Source organism: Ostrinia furnacalis, unplaced genomic scaffold (assembly GCF_004193835.3).
Source record: "Ostrinia furnacalis isolate ACB-3 unplaced genomic scaffold, ASM419383v2 OfSCF0267, whole genome shotgun sequence".
NCBI lineage: Eukaryota > Metazoa > Arthropoda > Insecta > Lepidoptera > Crambidae > Ostrinia > Ostrinia furnacalis.
The window spans coordinates 13,032-32,918 of record NW_021130506.1 but is presented as its reverse complement, the minus strand read 5'-3'; the positions used below and the strand labels follow the sequence as shown (position 1 = coordinate 32,918).

Below are 19,887 nucleotides of genomic sequence, written 5' to 3'. Positions count from 1 at the left end.
ATATTGCAAAAAGCATCAATCACAGCTACACAAAATGGCACAGTGCTTTCATTGACAGGTAAAAAATTAAATTTTATATTTTCTGGACTGGTAGGTACCTACCTACTAGGGTGGTCCTTATTCCTACGAAAAAAAAATTTTTTTCTTATATTTCGCGGGGCACCACGTAATTTGAATATATACCATATGAAAGTCTTTCATTTTTTTTTTTTAATTTTTAAAAGACATTTAGGGGTCGCTACCAAGGTTTGAATTTTAAGTAAAAACACAAAATCTATATTTGTTAGATTCATTTATTTTTAGCCAAAGCCAAATAAAAATATTACAAAATTATTGTTGTTGCTATGAACTAAGATATTATGTACAATGTACATTATTTGAATCAATTATTTTTAAGATATGAGTGTTTACTTGTTAGTATCTCGACGCGTCGGTACCATGGTCGGTACAGAAGAGGGGTTGAGGGGAGAAGGGGACAAGAAGTGATTGTCTATTCTATCTATGCGATGTTTATTTGCACCTAAAATGTGATATAAACACTTAAATAAAACATTTATGAAACCATGATTTAAGGTCTTCAAAGCTTTTGTAAATATTTTGACAGCTGGTAGCGACCTCTAAATCTTAACCAAAAAAAAAAAACAAAAAAGCTAATTTCATATTTAGAGGTATATAATCGAATGAGAAAGTGCCCCGGGGAGAATTCAAAAGTCGAAAAATAAGGACCACCCTACTACCTACCTACCTACTACTAACCTACCTACTTATCGCTTGGACATCGCATCGCCGGGAAAAACTTGACCTTCACTAGTTAGGTTTTTATTGGTGGTCAAGCTGTCGATCCTGGCTACACTGGAGTTGCAGTGGTGGTGGCGATAGGTGGGAATAGTCCCGTACCTATTTATCGCTTGAATATTTGGTCACCTGCGAGATTTGAACCTACAAACTTAGCTGGCGATGTAGTCCGCTATACTAACTATCAGGCTAAACAGCCGTCAAATAGTACTAGATATCCATAGCGTGACGCATGGTAACGTAGCCTAACATACCCTACATGAAATAGAGTATGATATGCATCTTTACACTGCTGTTGCAAAATATAATCTATTACAATAACTAAAGGTATGTCTTCGTACGACTTAGTTTGTTTAATTTAAAAAATATCAGATCGAAGAAAATACTTTTACTTTAAACCAAGTTACTCATGTATTATCAATTTCAGTCTACAACATTATCGCCTTAGACTTTGTTTTGAAATCCATTATTTATTTATCAGCGGACTCTACAAACATAGTTACTGTTCAATTTTTGTTCTAATATAGCTCTTATTACAACGGCCTAAGATACTAGTGTGTTAAGCTTGATGTGCCGTCTGTACATAGACATACTTTCTGTGGTAATCAAAATATACCATCACCTACTGTTTTGATTAGATAGACTGATTCTGGGAAATTATTGCATGATTGGGTACAGTAATGAAGATAACCTTCGCTTTATTATTATTTCATCTCGATTTTATTTGAGGTAATACCATATTAGGTACTAGCTATTGATCGCAGCTGCGTCCAAGTAGACCTTGATAAAAAATAACTAAAGCAACTTAGGTATAGCCTTCGTTCATTTCAGAAAAATGATATCCACTGCTGGACAAATTATAACCTTTGTAAAGTAATGTGCTATTTCGATGTACGTGTATTACATAGCTAACTAAGTAATTTTTTCATCTAAATCAGTCCAGTAGTTTTCGAATAAAAGAGCAGCTTAACAAACGCTCGTCCTTTCATTCAAAAACTCCAATTTAACCTCTTTTATAACATAATTTCAGTCTGTCTGGGAAAACCTGCAATACTTTGTGAATGGACAATCCCAAAACCAGGCTGTAACGCTTGAAGGCGACGGTTACCAGATAAATGAAATGGTTATGACGGCTCTAAAGTAATTCTTATGATGAATTCAGGATATTTCCTTTATCTTAAAAAAAAATGAGGCGCCACTAGTAGTTAGTTGAATGACTAAGTTTGATTCATCATCATTTGCCTGTCTTTTTCTAGGTTCATAATATTGATCTACTCTTCAATGATTTGAAAAATATTACCGGTTATATCATCTTCACAATTTTAGGCAATGGCGTCCACTGTTCAACACAGGCTTCCCAATGACTTCGAGCGAACTTACAGCTTTGAGCAGTATAACCTCTGAAGTTCGTGTTCATCAGTCAAGCTTTGGTTTATAAGCAAAGTCCTTACCAGGCACGATTTAAATCACATAGTTATTTTTGGAATGGAAAATGCATGAGGTATAAGACAATTTAGCGGGACAAAACCGTTCATCAAGAGTACTTAACTATCAAGTTCAACCATCACTCAGGAGCTAAATTAAGATCTTTCATACATATCGCGTACTTCCACTGACATCTATTATCACCCCAGATTATACGTAATGTGTCCACGGAACAATACACAGGTAGTCGCGATATCGATTCAGAGTATTTGATAACGAAATAACAGATCAAAGGGCGCCGCCTGCTATCGGACTTCTGAAAGGCCGCGCTTACGGTAGCCGTTGATATATTTTATAGCGAGCCGTTTGATGTCGCCGATATGGGCGATAATGTGACAAATTAGTGAATTTTCGTGACAGAATTTCGTTGTACAATCGTTGAATCGATTTGGAATGAAACATGGTGGCTTATCGATGAGTGAATTAATCTTGCTGCCGATCTTCTGGGGTGTTCCCAATACTTTTGTAGTTATATAAACGTAGTTCAATAGACGGAAACAGCGTCTGTAATTGTTTTTCTTAAATACTTAACTGGCAAATGGGAAGGTTAGCAATCACCTCATAAGGTGGGTATAAATGCTTCATAGACAAATTATAGCTCCCGTTGACTGATGTTTCTGTATTTGGGACTGAGTCTGTCTTTGACATTGGTTTCACCTAATGATAGTGTTGATGTTGAGATGCAGTGTCAGATGAAACACAGCAACACAGGGCCGATCATGTTAAAAACCTTGAGAAAGACCTTTGTCCTGAAGGTGTCATTTTTTGGTTGAGAAGAAAGGAATTAAGGTGCTCTGCAACGAATGATAACGAGTGGTGAAGGAAATTAGAAATACAAGAAGACGACGACCAAAAGTCGTCATAATTGTTTCAGTCACAGGACGTTCAATTCTGATCTCCCCCAATGATTTCCAGATTGGCTGATCCAGCGCCTCCCTTAAACCGTTAATGGTCATCTATCCACCTGGTGGATGTGAAAAGTATACAATGGACAAAAAGCATTTCCAACATTCAAGGCTTTTCCAATGGTATAAAGCTCACGCTGTTTGTAATAAATGTTCAATAAGTATGAATTATTCAAGGAAAATCATGCTCTTAACATTGATATCATAAAAATAGATAATTGCATTGCTAACAACAACAAATGAAGATAATAATGGAACAACTAATCCAGTAGTAAACGATTTGAAATCATGAGCGTTCACTTCAGCGATAAAGTCGGCTGAACAAAGGGAATCCGCCCTGAATGACCTAATTAATCCTGATTGCTAAATCCTTGACTGTGTTATCGTATGAAGACAGTATGGTAAAATAATAGCGATCACTAGTTTATTGTGACAAGCGCTATCGCGCGCGTCTATCAATTTTATATCAAGCCCGTTGGCGAGTCATAAGCGAAAAGCGATTCATTTATACGCCCTCAATAGCATGTCATTACCACATTGAGTTGGTGCTTTTCAAGGCCTCATAATTATCTCCCTTTGAACACAACAATATTGTGTCCATCGATTTCCGCTAGTAACTTTTAAAAAGTACCAAAAAAAGTTCTTTTTAGGTGTGACATCTTTTATTATTGAGGAAATATGGAGCCAAAATTTTTCTGGCGTTAAATTAATTTCGCCTTACTACACCAAGAATGACTAAAAAGCATTATTTTCATAAATTACCAAGAAAATAAGGAGATATTTCAATGATCAAATAATTTTAACGAATTTGACATCATCTTTTTGATTACCTACTTTAAATAAACCGTTTTCATGAGACTCTAACGGTATGCAGATATCTGTTATTGCAAGGTGCAGCTGTGGCTGTTACAATCTTGTCTGTAAACAAGAATTTTATTGACAATAGATATTTTTTTACTTTATATCTAAATCGCTACAGCTTATGCCTTGAATGCAGCACACAAACACCGCAGTTAATGTGTCGGCGTTGTAATGTAATGCAGCGCTGCTTAATCAGCGAATTATAAACGCTTTTCAGCCATCACACAATGATAATGTTAGTACAGATATGTGAGGAGCATGCTAAATAAACTACCGGCGGCTTTTGCTGAGCTATCGATCAGTTAAGGTTCATTTTTGCACGTCAAATATTTAGTTGTTTGCACGTCAAATATAAAACATAGTCATCTGGTAGGTTTAGAAGTGACTATCAGTTAAGTAATCTGTCGTATTTAGAGGGGATACTGGTCGGGACTATTGCATGAAAGTAGAGAACTTTGAAAACAAAATTGCTAATTTGTTTACTTACGAGTAATTTAACTGAAATGATGATGATGATAATAACGTAACCTTTTTTTGATAAACAGAACTAATTAACTTTACTGAAACTACTCGTAGCTACTAGAAGGTAGGTAGGTATTATGAATATAATATTTGTAATTTTATATTTATCTGTTTATTTTGTTATTCAAAAGGGGACAATCAGAGATGTGGCAATCCGTGTGCATCATCAGAGTAGATGCTTTGATAACCTTTAGTTAACATTGCAAACTTATATTGATAAGGTAGAAATTGTAACTGAAAAATATCACCACGGCTCTTCGTGTAATTTTAGAAGGTTAAATAATTTAGGTCTACCTGCTTTTTTCTAAAATTGAGGTCAAAAGGTCACACATTCAATAGTACTACACCCATGCATGTTTTATAGTTTCAACACTTTCCTGCTTTCTGAAAATTCTCAGAAGAGGTCAAATTGATAACATGTGTTAACAATAGCCATATTTTATGAAATTGGGGCAACAATAGGTTCACATTACTGAAAAATACCAGCTAATGTGACTGCATGACCCCAACACAATAGAGGAACATACATGTCTTTACAAAAGGTCACGCACCCAGGTCATACAAGGTCTTTGTTCATTTTGTTTAATTTTTTCTAGTATTCCACTGATAAGCGTCAGGTAGTTCGGCATCTACAAAGCAAACGGTGGCAAATAATGCGCTCTAATGCTATTATTTCTATTGTGTACAATATTGTTATATTGTTTACACCCGCAGACGGGCATTGTCCATTGTTTTCGTTCGTCGCCGAGTCGGTGCTTTGAGCCGGAGGAAATTGGAGCGATATTGAGCCATTTATTGTAATGGCAGTGTAAACATGAGTAACCTTACCTGTTGGGAACTCGTCGATAAGATACAGCGGACTGGCTGTTTTACTTGCTGGGATCTTAAGTATGAATCAACTAACTTTTTGCCTGCGTCTTCGAACGTGTAAATTTTGATCAAAGTTGCTTGAATAATTCTCATGTCTAAGCTGTTATCAAATCCTAAAAACCCACTGGCCACCATATCTTGCTTCATTAATTGACAATTTTGGGCTGACACTGTGTAGGTTTGTTGTCGACACTAAAAGAAGAAGAAGAAGAATAGATAATAATTGTGCACTTTATTGAGCGCAGCTTAAAGTGAACCTATTTTAAATAAATAAATAAATATTGAATAGCTACATTGACAAGTAGAATATACTGCATTTGAATTAACTAGCATTGATGGGTGACAGAATAACAAACAAATCAATCCATTACACATTTTCACGTTTATAAGATCGGCGTTAATTCCAAAAATGTTTACCATTAAAGGTGATAATTACATACTAAGTAGGTACACTAAGTGGGAATTGCATATTATAACTATGAGTCATGGGGTAATGATGATGATATCTGCTCCTTGACTGTGCCTTGAATCTGTTTTAATTAGTTTAAATAATTTGAAAGCTTTTGATAAAGTAGAGGCGTTGAATACATACGAGTAGTTAAGCATTTCGCTAAAGTATGAGTGGTTTTTAGATTAATATGAGCGCGATTTCATATAAAATTGGAATGAAAAAACAAACTACAGCTTAAGTGTATGAAAAAGTAATCAGGGCTCAAATATAATTTTATTTAATAAAATACATTCTTTAGTGGACTGTGAAAGAACAAAAATTTAGTACAAAAAGGTAAACCTAACTTGCGCAAGGGCCTAGCGCAAGCGGCATTGTTCCTTAATTACAAAAGAAAAGGCTGAAATTGGCTTACGTCTAATCCTTTCTTTCTCTATCTTCAATAATATCTATCCTTCAGAATTGGCTTAAAATTTAACTTAACTCTCGTAAACTGCAGTCTCACTAGCTAGAGCAGTGGTTCTTAACCGGTGGTCCGCGGACCACTGGTGGTCCCTGGAGACATTCCAAGTGGTCCACGAAGACATCGTAATAAACAAGTGACGTGACGAGATGAGTTGAGTCAATACAACGCAAACGGCGCAGAGTGGGCTAGAAATCGACCTCCCCTTTCATATGGTTTTAAAAAAAAAATGACTCCTTGACAAGACAGAAATTTGGTAAAATGGTCCCTCGTGACTTAAAGGTTAAGAACCACTGAGCTAGAGCATGTAATTAAAACATGGTGTAGCCCAAACATAAGCAATTTAAGCTTAGGTGCAGACTACCGATTTTAGTTGGCCAATAGTTGGGTCGGGCTGTTAATCAGTATGGAGATGTATGAAAGTGCGCAGTGCGCACGTTAAACCGATTTGGTATCGGCCGATCTTCATACAAATTAAAATCGGGCCCAACTATTGGCCAACTAAAAGTCGGTTGTCTGCGTCCGCGGTTAGGCTAACATTCCAAATATAAAGTATGCAAATAAATCACATTGTGATTTTCAATTTTTTATTTTTGCTACATTTCTAGTAGAGCTACGAGTATGTTAACATGTACAGACGACCGCACAACATCCTCCCAATTGTCGTTGCAAATTCGCTTCTATTTCAACTATACAGTGTGAGTCACGTTAAAGTGTACATATGAAAATAGATGAAACTAGACCTATTTTTATCGACAAAAAAGAGGTCAAAAAATTTTTGAGATTTTTTTTTAATTTTTTATAGATTTTTTTTCTTCCAATTACTTATTGAAAAGAAAACGTAATAACTTTTAAACTAAGCGGTATATCCTGATAAAATAAAAACAGTAATAATGCTAAATAACAGGCGATACTAAAAAAATACATAAAATACACAAAAAAGGCCAACAAATAATAAAAAATGATACTTTTTGAAAAAAATCAGCTTTAAAATTCGTGTTTTTTTGGTTATTTGATAAATTTCTCCAAAAAATGCCCCCATAACAGGTGGTTTTTATTACTTTGTATTATTCTCTATCGTATTATCTTTGTAAAACCAAAAATCGCATGTCTCTATCCCTATCACAACATTTGCTATGATCGTTTGAACAAAGGCCTGCCACAACATTATTCTCCGCTACAGTTAGAGACAATTTTAATTTTAACTAAAATGCTTATTTTACTTCGAAATCTTTTGTTTTTATTTGAAATCTAATCTGTCTTTATCAAAATAACAAATTTAGAGCCATTTTCAATTTCGTTGTTTACGAAGCGTTGAATGGCGCGCCCGGAGAGGCTTAGTTCAAACGATCATTGCAAACGTTGTGATAGGGATTGAGACATGCGATTTTTGGTTTTACGAAGGTAATACGATAGAGAATAATACAAAGTAATAAAAACCACCGGTTATAGGGGCATTTTTTTGAGAAATTTATCAAATAACCAAAAAAATACGAATTTAAAAGCAGATTTTTTTCAAAAAGTATAATTTTTTATTATTTGTTGGCCTTTTTTATGTATTTTATGTATTTTTTTAGTATTGCCTGTTATTTTGCATTATTACTGTTTCTATTTTATCAGGATATACAGCTTAGTTTAAAAGTTATTACGTTTTCTTTACAATAAGTAATTGGAAGAAAAAAAAATCTATAAAATATTAAAAAAAAATCTCAAAAAATTTTTGACCTCTTTTTTGTCGATAAAAATAGGTCTAGTTTCATCTATTTTCATATGTACACTTTAACGTGACTCACACTGTATAAGACCCCATGGTGTTTACCTTGACGTCATGGTCTATACTATTAAAACTTCAAGTACAGTTAAATTTTTAATCCGTTTTCTTTGAAAACCCACACAATCATCCTCAAAAGCATGATAATTGCTGTTATCAGAATGTAAATGAAGAAGTATTTAATTACCGGTTATCATCTCGACATTTTTATGTGTCTGCTGCTATTTTTTATTTATTATATTTACACTGTAATTAAAATTTAGGCTACTTATAAAATAAGTGTTTTACCAGCCTGATTCTACGGCGCCGTTTAAGTGATTTTGATGTCGTCAAAAATTGACATGCGAATCCACCAGAAGTTTCTTTTTAACTTATTGTCAGGATTTTTATTAGTATAGTTTAATACATAGATATCGTAGAAGGTGACATATTAAGAGATATATGTGCGAATATTGTCTCCCCAGCCAAGATAGCGTGGGGAGCGTAGACCAAATTTTCTGTCTGCCTCTGGAATAGAAAATTTTACTGAAGCCTCTGATAAATTAGACCGGTTTTTACAATAGACACTTAATGAACGGATGATGATGATAATGAGAAGGTAAATTTATTTAAATAAAATACTGTTTCATCATCATAAATTTCATTTGGGTATTTATTTGAGAAAAATTATAGTAGTTTTTAATTTTAATTATATTACAGCAATGTTTATTTGAACAGATCTAAATCGCTATGAATACAGGTTTATCAGAGTGAACGTTAGAATTTGTTTGAACAACACTAGGAAGACTTTGACCGCTTTATTCCTAATTGCTGTAATCTTTTGTTTATTGGTACTGTCGTATGGGGAATCCGATTGTAAAAAACTTAGAAGCAATTAGTCTTTATCTGGGCTGTTTAGCTCTAATAAGATAGGTATGACTGTACCACAAACAAAGTTATGTGTATTTTGAACTCTGCTGCTTTGACTTTGGTATACATAATGATGTATTAGATTAATTGTATTTGTTACAGAGTGTGAAACATTATTTTTTATTATTATTTTCCAAGCTGTCATGACTCTACATTTTTTGTGGCGTACGTGATAGATCTTCCAAAATTCCCATATTTTTCTTACCTGTATTTAAATGTAGGTAAAATAATCAAATTGTTAATTTTACTACAATAGAAACCCACAACATTTGTCGTTTTAGGTATCTTAAAAATAAAATAATGTTCTTATCTATACTTATTTTGTTATAGTAAAAATAATATATATCACACACACACTCTACATTTGAAATATTCATGTAGTCACTCACAACACTATTGAAAAAAAAACATTAAAAAATATAGTAGGCGATAGCTCAGATGCAAATGCCGTTTAATACGATTTGTATACTCGTTCAAGCATCAAAGGAACGCAAAACATACATTACCAGATACAATCTTAATCAAGAAACATGTTTAAAGGGGTGAATAATAGAGTCGATCGACTTTTTAATTCTATTAAGTGGCAATTTTGGTTGCAAATTTTAAATGTTCGCAGTAGTTTGATTCACGACTTCTATTTTTTTTTTTTGGTGTTCCGCAGGGATGTATATTGGGGCCTGTTTTGTTTCTCATGTTTTGAATTCTTATTCTTAAACCCAATTATAGTTCTTGCATTAATAAATGGTTACAAAAGACCAAAATGAATCATTAACATCATCATCACTTCAGCCAAAGCAAATGGTTATGTCTTAGCACTTGAAGGTAACATTGCTAGATTTTCGATAGCTTTCGAGAAAAAATTGTTTCCAACTTCAACCTAATCATCACTTTTCATTAGATGTGATGCAGGCTAAGAGCTTCCCTGTTTTGGTTAATCAAAACTAGTCTATACCGAGTAGAATGAGTTATTTTATAAGTAAACTAAATTGCAGGAAAAATTTAAATATATGAGGACAGTAGTAAACAAAACTAAGTCTTATCGCGACTCTAGTCATATTACATAGTTACGTATTTATACAATGACGTGTTATTAATCTCAGCAAAGTATTTGTCCACAGAAACAGTTTTAAAACAGAAGCTATAATTTAATACGATAAGCGAAAAAATGTTGATGCATATTGTGTTTCTTTCAAAAATACCTAATTTTATTTTCTTTAGGAGCCACAAATTGTTTTGAACAGATTTTGGTCGAAAAGGCAGGCAGTTAGAGACTTTAAAGTGTCGATTTTAACTGACACCCTATTAATTTTGAAATCGCAACGTCATATAAACATGTCTAATTCGGTTAGCTCATTACCTTTGCATATCACATTACTAACAATGGCCATCATAACAAAGCCATGTATTATGACACTCGTCAACATCTTCTTTCGAATTCGCTAACATTGCTCAATCGACGCAACAAGCTCGGCTAGACTGTACAAAGTATCTACTGGCATATGACCTTAGTTAGTTAATACGCTAACGAAACTTAAACTTAATGACTAGGATGCTAAGGCTTATTTTGGGATGTTCGTATGTAGGTTACAGTCAAGTTTATGTTTGAGTCGGCACCTTTGAAGTCCCACAAAGGGTACCGCGTCCCCACCTGAGCCATGTTTGCGCGTCTATCCACGCGACTTGTAAATCATGCTTGTGGTTTGCCCGTATTCACAAACATTACTATGAGGTCTCACAGTGCGCGTGGACGCACAGGGTCACACACGACCAATCACAGAGCTCTATTCAACGCTGTGCGTTCGATTTGCTGCTTTACTTAAGCAAGTATCGTTTGTGAATACGGGCTTTAGAGACTTCGATAGTTGGTTTGATAGTTGAAGTTTGGAAGAGAAACTCGGAGACAGATGCACGTTGGTGCATGATAGAGTTAAGTTAGGCAATTCCATTGATTCCATGATCGATTATGGAAGTGCAGTGTGATCTTGTTAAGTCTAGAATCTGATGGAGCTGATAGAATCCTTACTTGAACCATCTTTCAGCAAACTTTATTCTTCAGTATTTTGAAACGTTGCGTTGTGTGAATCCTGAAAATGTTAATGGATAGGTTTATATGTTAATGGATAGCTTCATTCTGAATAATAGTCTCTTATTGCATTATGACGTTTGATCCCAGCCCAGACTGATACGAATTTAACTGAAAATGCATGACTATAGTACCTTCAGACTGGAGGTTATTGTTGAATATTTGAAATTTGCTATTTACACTCTACCTTAAAAAAAGTACCCGACACATGTTTGCTTTTTTACCAGGAGTCTATCGATACAACAAAGTTTTAATTTTATTTTGGACAGTCCATTTTACTTATTATGGTTGTTTTGCTAGGTATATATTTCTGTTTTCATTTTTCCTTTCCTAACGTCTATCTGGGAAAATAGACAATGTGCGACTGAACTTCATAACATACTTCGATTTCATATCGACACATCTTCAACTTCTCTTTTCTTCTTCTTCTTATTCGTTACCGGTCGTGGTCACGTTGAGGCGTTGTTCACATCGGTTGTAGAGGCGGATACAACTCTCCGCACGATCTCCCTCCAAGCGAGCGTTTATCAACCGTAGTCCAGTCGCACATACTGCAATACTTCGGACATGTCATGAGGCGGGATGACAACTCCATAGAACGACTGGTCGTCCAGGGAAAAGTCGAAGGAACCCGATCGCGAACACCAATGCGCTGGACCGACCAAGTGAAAGCAGCAGTGGGAGACGGCTTATGTGACTGCACCAGACTGCTCTTTTACTCATGGTTGTATCCCAGGGCGAGTGATCGAGCCAGGTAGAGTCAGATATGTCAAGTCCTTTTGTTTAGGATAGGTAAGCCTATTTAGTTTTGCGCAAGCTTTTGTTTTTAATCTGGGGATCCTTTTGTTAGTTATAAAGCCTCTTTGTTTGCAAGATTGTACAAGTCTATTTGCACCGACTATGCCTTTTGGGAGATCATTTTATTTACAGATTCATAATTCCCGGTTACAAAGTTGCAAAAGTTCGGTATAGGTTTATGAAGCGTAGGTATATTTATATTTATCTTTGTTGATTTATAAATATTCTTACATTGGATAGTTTTACATCTCATTCAATGCAATTTACATAATAATAATAAGGCATTATTTCCTTAAAAAGTAGATTGAACTTACGTTACGTAGCCATGAGTGGTATAATTTCCGATAAAAATTACTTTCACCTAATTACTAATTAATTAGTTGTGCAATTAAGCGGCTTAACAGATTTAAGTACTTTAACCAGTCACCGAATATCAATTAATCAAAGTCATTAAATTATTGACGCTTTACTAACGATTGTTTTCGTTGATGTGCTTTTTTATTGAGGTAAGTACCAATATACTTAGTTAATATTTCGGTAGTTAGGATTATTTAAATTAAACAAAAATGCCCTATTAAATTCACTAAAATAAAAGAGACAGTATGGTAATGATCATACAAATGATCATAGGGACAATTGATTTTTCTGTGATTATAATCAATATTTGGAATGATTGATCAATGACAGTGTTTTAAATATATTCTAGTGATACAGTTTTATTGTGTTTTGTCCAATGGTTGGTAGCGTCCAATGACGGGAAGTTTATGTTTCTGTCTTTAATTTTAATGCAAATATTTTGTAATTTTATTAATAACTACTTTATAAACTTCAAAAATTATCTGTTAAATGTGACTCTACAATCTACATAGTTTAGTACCTTTGTTTTTTACAAAATTTACCGAAATATCTGAATTAATATTCCTCCTACATACTAATTAGGTCAATCCATAATAGTTCTACACATCGCCACTTAGAGCTTTCACTGTTTCCAAATCTCTACAATAGCGTCTGGTTCAGCAATACATCGCAAGCAATAGAAAGACAAATTACAAAGAGCCCGAACAAAGGCTCCAGTACAAAGACTTGCCTACAAAACGAAATTACGAGAGCAATTCGCTCACCTAATAGCTTCACTAGGGGACGCTGTGTCACCAAAAATTTGCATTGAGTTAGCAAACCGCTCAAAACTAAAACGACTGAAGTTTTATTTTACTAAAGCGACAAAGTTCCATCAGATGCAAAAGTGAAAGAGAACAAGGACTTTGTGCAACTCAACGGAGGAGTTCTTAAGTCGATTCGCGATGGTGACCAATCGATTCCGAAGGCAGAGCTCGGTAAGCCCCGCCCACTAGGAGGCGCTTTGCCGCTTAGGGAGCCGATAGTCCGCGGCGCGTTTGATCTTCCCCCTCCCTCGTCGTGCGCGCAGTTCCTAACACCCAACGCACACAAACTCATAACGCTCCGCGCGCTCTCTCAAGCCGGTTGTCAGTCCCCAAACCGGTTTGGAAGTGACAACAGTGATACCAAAGTGCTGTGCCCCAGTGAACGTTTGAATGGATTGTTACGAAGTGGACATGGAAGATAAGCCGTACAGTGTTGATTCTTCGGATGATATCAACATTGAGGAGGAGGAGGAACATATCGAGGATAGCCACAGTAAGTATTTGTTGGCATTTTGTTGTTTTAGTGTTTGCACTTTGGAGTTGTAGATTTGTTATCGTAAACATAGGTACAATTGAAAAGTATTAGTGATTTGGAGCAATATAAAATACAAGCTTAAAGAATTTGCAGTTATATTATTATTTGCTGTAAAAATCATAGAGATTAGTATGAAATAAAAAGGTAATAAAATAAACATTCATACTTTTATTATAAACAAGGTTTTAAGCGAATGTAAATCAATATAGAGCGGGTTTTATTATTTTAATATAAGGATTTGATATGGATTTGAAGAAAAAGGAGTCACAATAATAACATTAGCTCTTGACAAGATAATTCTATTCATATAGGTACAATATGTGATTGTCCCCTAACAGCATAATTTTTTCTCCCCAGGCTATCCACCAGACTTCCCGATCGAAGCGTTGGTGAAGCTAGAGCGGCCCTCTCCCCCTTTGCCAACCCCACCGCACACGCCCACCGACGACACGCCTCCCGCCGTCGTCATCTCCCGCCACCAACCGGGGTGGACGCCACCCGCACCCCAGCAATACGCTGCCTACCCTCGACCCGCCATGCAGACCCCCTACCCCTACGAGAAAGCCCCAGTACCAACTTACCCACACCCAGCGATGACGGCCTACGTCCAAGCCCAAGCGCAAGCCCAAGTCGCAACACTACCACCCTCAGCGCCCTACCACGCTATGCTCGTCAACCAGTGGATCAGGAACGCCGCTCTCTACCACCATTCGCTAAGATACCCAGGAGTCATGGCGCAAAGAATGCCCGGACGGAATCCGCCACCGATGAGGGCACCAGGCGTCCCCGGTGCGCGACCCAAGAAGCAGTTCATTTGCAAGTACTGCAATCGGCAGTTCACCAAGTCATATAATTTGCTGATCCACGAAAGGACGCATACTGACGAGCGGCCGTATTCCTGTGATATTTGCGGGAAGGCGTTTAGAAGACAGGATCACCTTAGAGATCATAGGTAAATATTTTTTCTGTAATAATGTATCATTTAGGTTTTAGCATAACTCATTTCATTTAGTGTGTCATGAAATTACTTGACTTTTTGTCTCGTCAATAACGATAGCCGTATCAGTAATTAGTCGCCTATTTATGGGGTTTCCATTTCGTTTAATGTTACCACTCTAATATCAACAACGTGATTTAGGACGTGTTTCATCGAGCTCCGTTGACGATAAGAAAGTAAAAAAATAAATTAAAAGTGTAAAACTTTTTGTGAGGTCGCGAGGCGGCGGCCGCACGCGTCCTCGACCGGTTTCATTCTTTACGATCACCATATCTGTCTTGCTCCGCCGGCGAACAAATTACACGTTATATTTCTTCGCTTTTACGAGACAAACTTCCTTTTTTTCTCACATTATACCCTGTATACATTATCAGGGTAATGTGGAATTACTTTGAATTTCATTGGCAACGGCTATTCTACTTATTGAGACGTTAAACCTGTTAGGCATCGTCAGTTTCTAATAGTGAAAGTGTGACTTTTATCTAACGTTTGTTTTCTATTTTTCCAGGTATATCCACTCTAAGGAAAAGCCTTTCAAGTGCACGGAGTGCGGGAAAGGTTTCTGCCAATCCCGGACTTTGGCAGTGCACAAGATTTTGCACATGGAAGAATCTCCCCACAAGTGTCCGGTGTGCAACAAGAGTTTTAACCAAAGATCGAACTTGAAGACCCATTTGTTGACGCACAGTGATGTGAGCAAGCACCACCTGGACCATCTGGAAGGTTGCCAGGAAGTGTCATCAACCAGTCAGGTCCCTGAGAGTTCTCTGTTGGATCTCTCTCACAAACCTTCACCTCCACCAGCGCAGCACCAGATCTTGGCGAGTCCTCACCAATCCCCTGTAGAAGCACCCAAAAGAACGCTAGGATTTTCAATAGAGGACATTATGAAACGTTAAAACTTTAAGCCTTTTGGATTGTATAAAATAGCTTTTATGATTCGTTACTTCTCTGATGGAATCCGTCGGAATATAGTAGAGAAATGTTTCAAAATCAAAGATCAGTCTTATAGTATTTATTATTATTTACCAAAGATATATCTCATCGACTGACTAGTAGAGTATTCTGTCTCTGTCTTCTTTTGTGTCATTATTTAATTCATAGCATTATTTTGATTGTAATAGTAATTCATTGACCTCTTTGCCAAATTACAATGTACTTCATACGGTACCAAACTACGGAGGCTGGTTACGATTGAACGATCTTTTTCAAGACTAAAAAGACTGATGTTATTGTTTTTATTTTAATTTTTATTGTTATGTTTTCCTAGAGGTTTATTTATTGTGATAGATTTTAAGCCTAAGTTTGTGGTTAACTAAAGTTACCGAAAAGTATTACCTTTGTTTTAAAGTTTCATCCAAATTAGTGTAAGGCTTTTCAGACAATGTTCAAATTGATAGATGTAAAAGTAATTTTAATTTATAATAGCACAATTCGATTTAGTTAGTAGTAATATTCTGTACATTCCTGTAAATATTATGATAGCTAATAAGTCGACGAGGCTACTTATAGAAAAATAAAAACAATTAAGAAAATTATGCAAATTATTCTAATCTTTTATTTCCCTGGCTTTAAAAAAACAAAAACGAATCAATATTAATCAATGATTCTCTCACATTCTAAACAAATTATCTCTATAGTTACTGTTACCATAATCAACCAAATTATGAAAGTGGAAACTAATATTGCCTAACGCTATAGCGTGCAAGCAATTTTGATCCATAAAGAGAGTGGCCTGTGGCCATTTATGGCGTCATGGTTCGTGCAATACCACCAGAATCTTAAGATAATGTAAGAGCCAAATTAATTATAGGTTTCAATGTTGCGTAAAATTTTAGTAACGCTTAGAACCCGGTACGGGGCGTGTTAAGTTTATTTTTTATATTTGATTTTGCTTTCATAACGTTGAGCATTTATATTTAACTTTTTTTTAACAAATAAATATTAATGGGTTTGCCCTTTTCACTTCATAATTACGTACTAAGTTTATTAATTTACAAACCTACTGCAATAAGTACTAAAATACTGGATTGTTTATTTCATCACAGAAAAATCAATACATGTCCTAAACTGAGTATTAGCATTCGGTAGCTGAAACTGTACTTTAGGTAGGTACTACTTGTACTGAACACTGTTTTTGGTGCTTATTTACAAAAAATAAAATACACTTTTTCCAAATTTTATTATAAATTATAAATAAAATTATAAATAATGACAGAGTTTTAAATTTAGAAAAAAACAGGAATAACTAAATACATACATACATAGTTAATCGACCCTGGCCCGTAGATTTTACTTATAGAAAATAGTTTAGGTAAGGTAATAAAAAATCACTAGTTACAGGTACCTACCAACGAGAAAAATATAACCAACAATTATTATTATATTTTTAAATAGTGTATATCTTTTTCAATAAATAAATAAATAGGTATATTTATTCATAAACGACTAATATATTCCTTGCATAGTAAAAAAATATTAAGATAATAGGAAAATAGCGCATATTGATTATACTATAATTAGGTAAGTAGTAATTCAAAGTTAAAACCTAATTTTGCGATGGTATAAAACATTATAACTTATAAATAAGATTCAAAATCATATTTGGTAAAAGAGTTTAAGTTTTTCATCAAAACTAAATAGTATTATAATAAGAAATAACATATTTACATAAAATACAAACATTCATTAATTAACATCAAACGTAAGATATGATAGTACTGTACTCTATGACTCTACTAAGTAATTGAAATAAAAAGTTAATAAATCTTTATATTATGTAAACGAATGGGAAGAGTTTTCAACAAAATGCAATAGACTTAATAGAAACATAGAGCTTAATATTAAAATCAATTAATGCAGTTTAACAGTTTAACCCTACAAAATCCATTAAGCGGTACTTATTAGTTAAAGATGAGAATAATTTGCTTACTAGCGACATCTAGGTGCCACCGTGCGAACTGTAAATTGTCACTTAGTTCAACAGGATGTCGCTACGCGTACCGTATTTGGTCTTTGGTTCTTACTTGATTTTCTATTCCTTTACGGTTTTGGAGTTTCTGATAGTTGCTGTTCAGTATAAAGATGATAAAATAATATTGTATGCTATTATGTACCTTTATGAGTATCTACCCACTATCCATATTTATAACGCTCTACATTAATAAGTTTAAAATAGGCGCTTCAAAAAGCTGATAATTTTTGAGCTTGCCGTAGTTAGGTAGTTCCTTGATTTTTTTTCTTCATAAAATATATTGATGGTAATCTTCATTGAAAGGTTTATTTAATATTAAAATAACTGTATTAATAAATTAAAAAACAAATTAAACATTTTTGGAAACAAATAGTGAGCTTTGAATAGCAACATTTTTACAAGTAACATAAAAGTTAAAATAATAAATAAGACTAAGATATTATATTAATTTTACTAACATTTGGATTTTTGTAAATTAAATATGGTTTAGTATTTTGTTTCTAAATTCTGTAGCATGCGAAAGAAAGGTTAAAATGTAGAGTCTTGAACTAACGATGGAAAACAACACAATTAAGTATTTAGGCCAAACCATTGCAATCTTTGAGTATAGATAATAGCTGCGTTTAAGATCAGACAGCGAAATGGGCCAAAAATCTAACCAATTGTTCGATTCGAAGTAAAACATACCTTGATTGATGATTGAAGCTTACCGCCAATTTGGCAGTCAATGGAAATTGCAACGAATCCACTTTGATTACGCTGAAATCACAGAATCGTTAAAAACGTTGCATTCCCATCACTATTTTTGTAAGCTTACAGATAGCAAAAGGAAATCGGTACAGTAGTCCCGTTTACTTTGTATCAAGCATGGTTTCTGAAAAATACAGTTTAGACAGTTTTTGCAAATTTCAAACCACTGATTTTCATAATATTATTATAGAATTTCAGTCTAAATGTACGATTACCCAGCAAAGTTCAAATTCTTAGTATGTAGTGTAAGCCCTTTTAGCGTCCCAAAAAATACTCGTAGCTTACACTTATTATAGCACTCCGGGACAACATACCAACTGGTGCTGAAATACTACATAAAAAGAAGTAAAAATACCGCATGAAAAGCCAAACATGAATAGAGGAAATTCATTAATTCTTGTTTTATCGCATTTTTGGTAAACAACTGATCTCAACCCTGATTTTAACTTCGTGTGCTACTCTAAAGTAAAAGTACTGTAGTGTAAGTACTGTAAAGTAAGAACTTTAACTTTGACAAACGTCAAAAATCTGTCAAAATCTATTCAAAAAGCACCGGCTATCGTCAAAATTACGGTCAAAGTTAAGATAGTGTAACTCAACCTAAGAAATCCTTCTGACTTAGCCTCAATTTGTACGGATTCTGTCTGCCTTTGTTCCAATTAAAAGCAATTCATCGAGGATTAAAGTCAAATTTGGAAGAACCAGCGCAATATTTTACGCGTTCCTGGCTGTCAGAGTACGCGCCGGCATCAGTGTTGTTGATTTATGGTGAAATCGATTTGATTTATCGATATTAATACAGGCAGTTCGATTCAATTGGCGTTGATCGATAATTGTTAACGCATCCCTAACGAATATCGTTTCTGTATTTAATTTTGTGATATCAATCATCATTATATGAAATATTAGATCCTACTAATAATATAAATGCGAAGGTTGTGAGGATGGATACTTATTATATTATTCTTTCATACAAAACTACGGAATATTTTTTAAAATGAAATGTAGGAATCATTTTTAAATTCACGTACCATGGAGTGTGGAAATAATATGTAATATCTGTCTCATAAAAGATTGTATTTGATCCTTATTTTAAATCATTTTAATTACATGAGTACTTTGTGGAAATCCTTTGGGGAGGCCTTTGTCCAGCAGTGGACGTCTTTCGGCTGAAACGAACGAAAGAACGAACATGAGTGTATTAATTTTCTTGTTTCATGGTACAGTCTCGAAAATACAATCGTTGAGAAGCTTAAGTTTTTGCAGCTAGTAATATTCACTAATGAACTTAAATTACCCACTTAGGTAACGTAGTATACCGAAGATGCCTCCAAAAACTAGCGTGGGTGAACAATAGTTATATTTAATGAAGATTGCATATAGCCTGAGGAGCCACATCACGTAACGATCACTGAAGTAGCACACAAAATGCGGCATTATTTAGAGATTTATTACTGTCTAGATGATATAATTGTGTTCTATACTGATTATTCTGACGGTGATTTATGTTTGGCCGCGAGCGGCCCACCGTTTGAAACAAAAGGTGCGTTTTTGGGAT

The 19,887-nt window shown here is 34.8% G+C and overlaps 1 protein-coding gene across 1 annotated transcript; it reads left to right on the top strand.

The window, feature by feature from the left end:
* Positions 1–13,352: 13,352 nt before the first annotated feature.
* odd (odd skipped) lies at positions 13,353–16,131 on the top strand. Its single transcript, XM_028311968.1, has 3 exons — positions 13,353–13,566; positions 13,966–14,560; positions 15,114–16,131. Exons 1-3 carry the CDS (start codon positions 13,464–13,466, stop codon positions 15,502–15,504), a joined length of 1,089 nt encoding a protein of 362 aa, XP_028167769.1. The 5' UTR covers positions 13,353–13,463; the 3' UTR covers positions 15,505–16,131.
* Positions 16,132–19,887: the final 3,756 nt, after the last annotated feature.

Coding starts and splice junctions, on each gene's coding strand:
- odd (XM_028311968.1), top strand. CDS start 13,464: ATGGATTGTTACGAAGTGGACATGGAAGATAAGCCGTACAGTGTTGAT. Junction 13,567..13,965: donor ACATATCGAGGATAGCCACA/GTAAGTATTTGT, acceptor TTTTCTCCCCAG/GCTATCCACCAGACTTCCCG. Junction 14,561..15,113: donor GATCACCTTAGAGATCATAG/GTAAATATTTTT, acceptor CTATTTTTCCAG/GTATATCCACTCTAAGGAAA.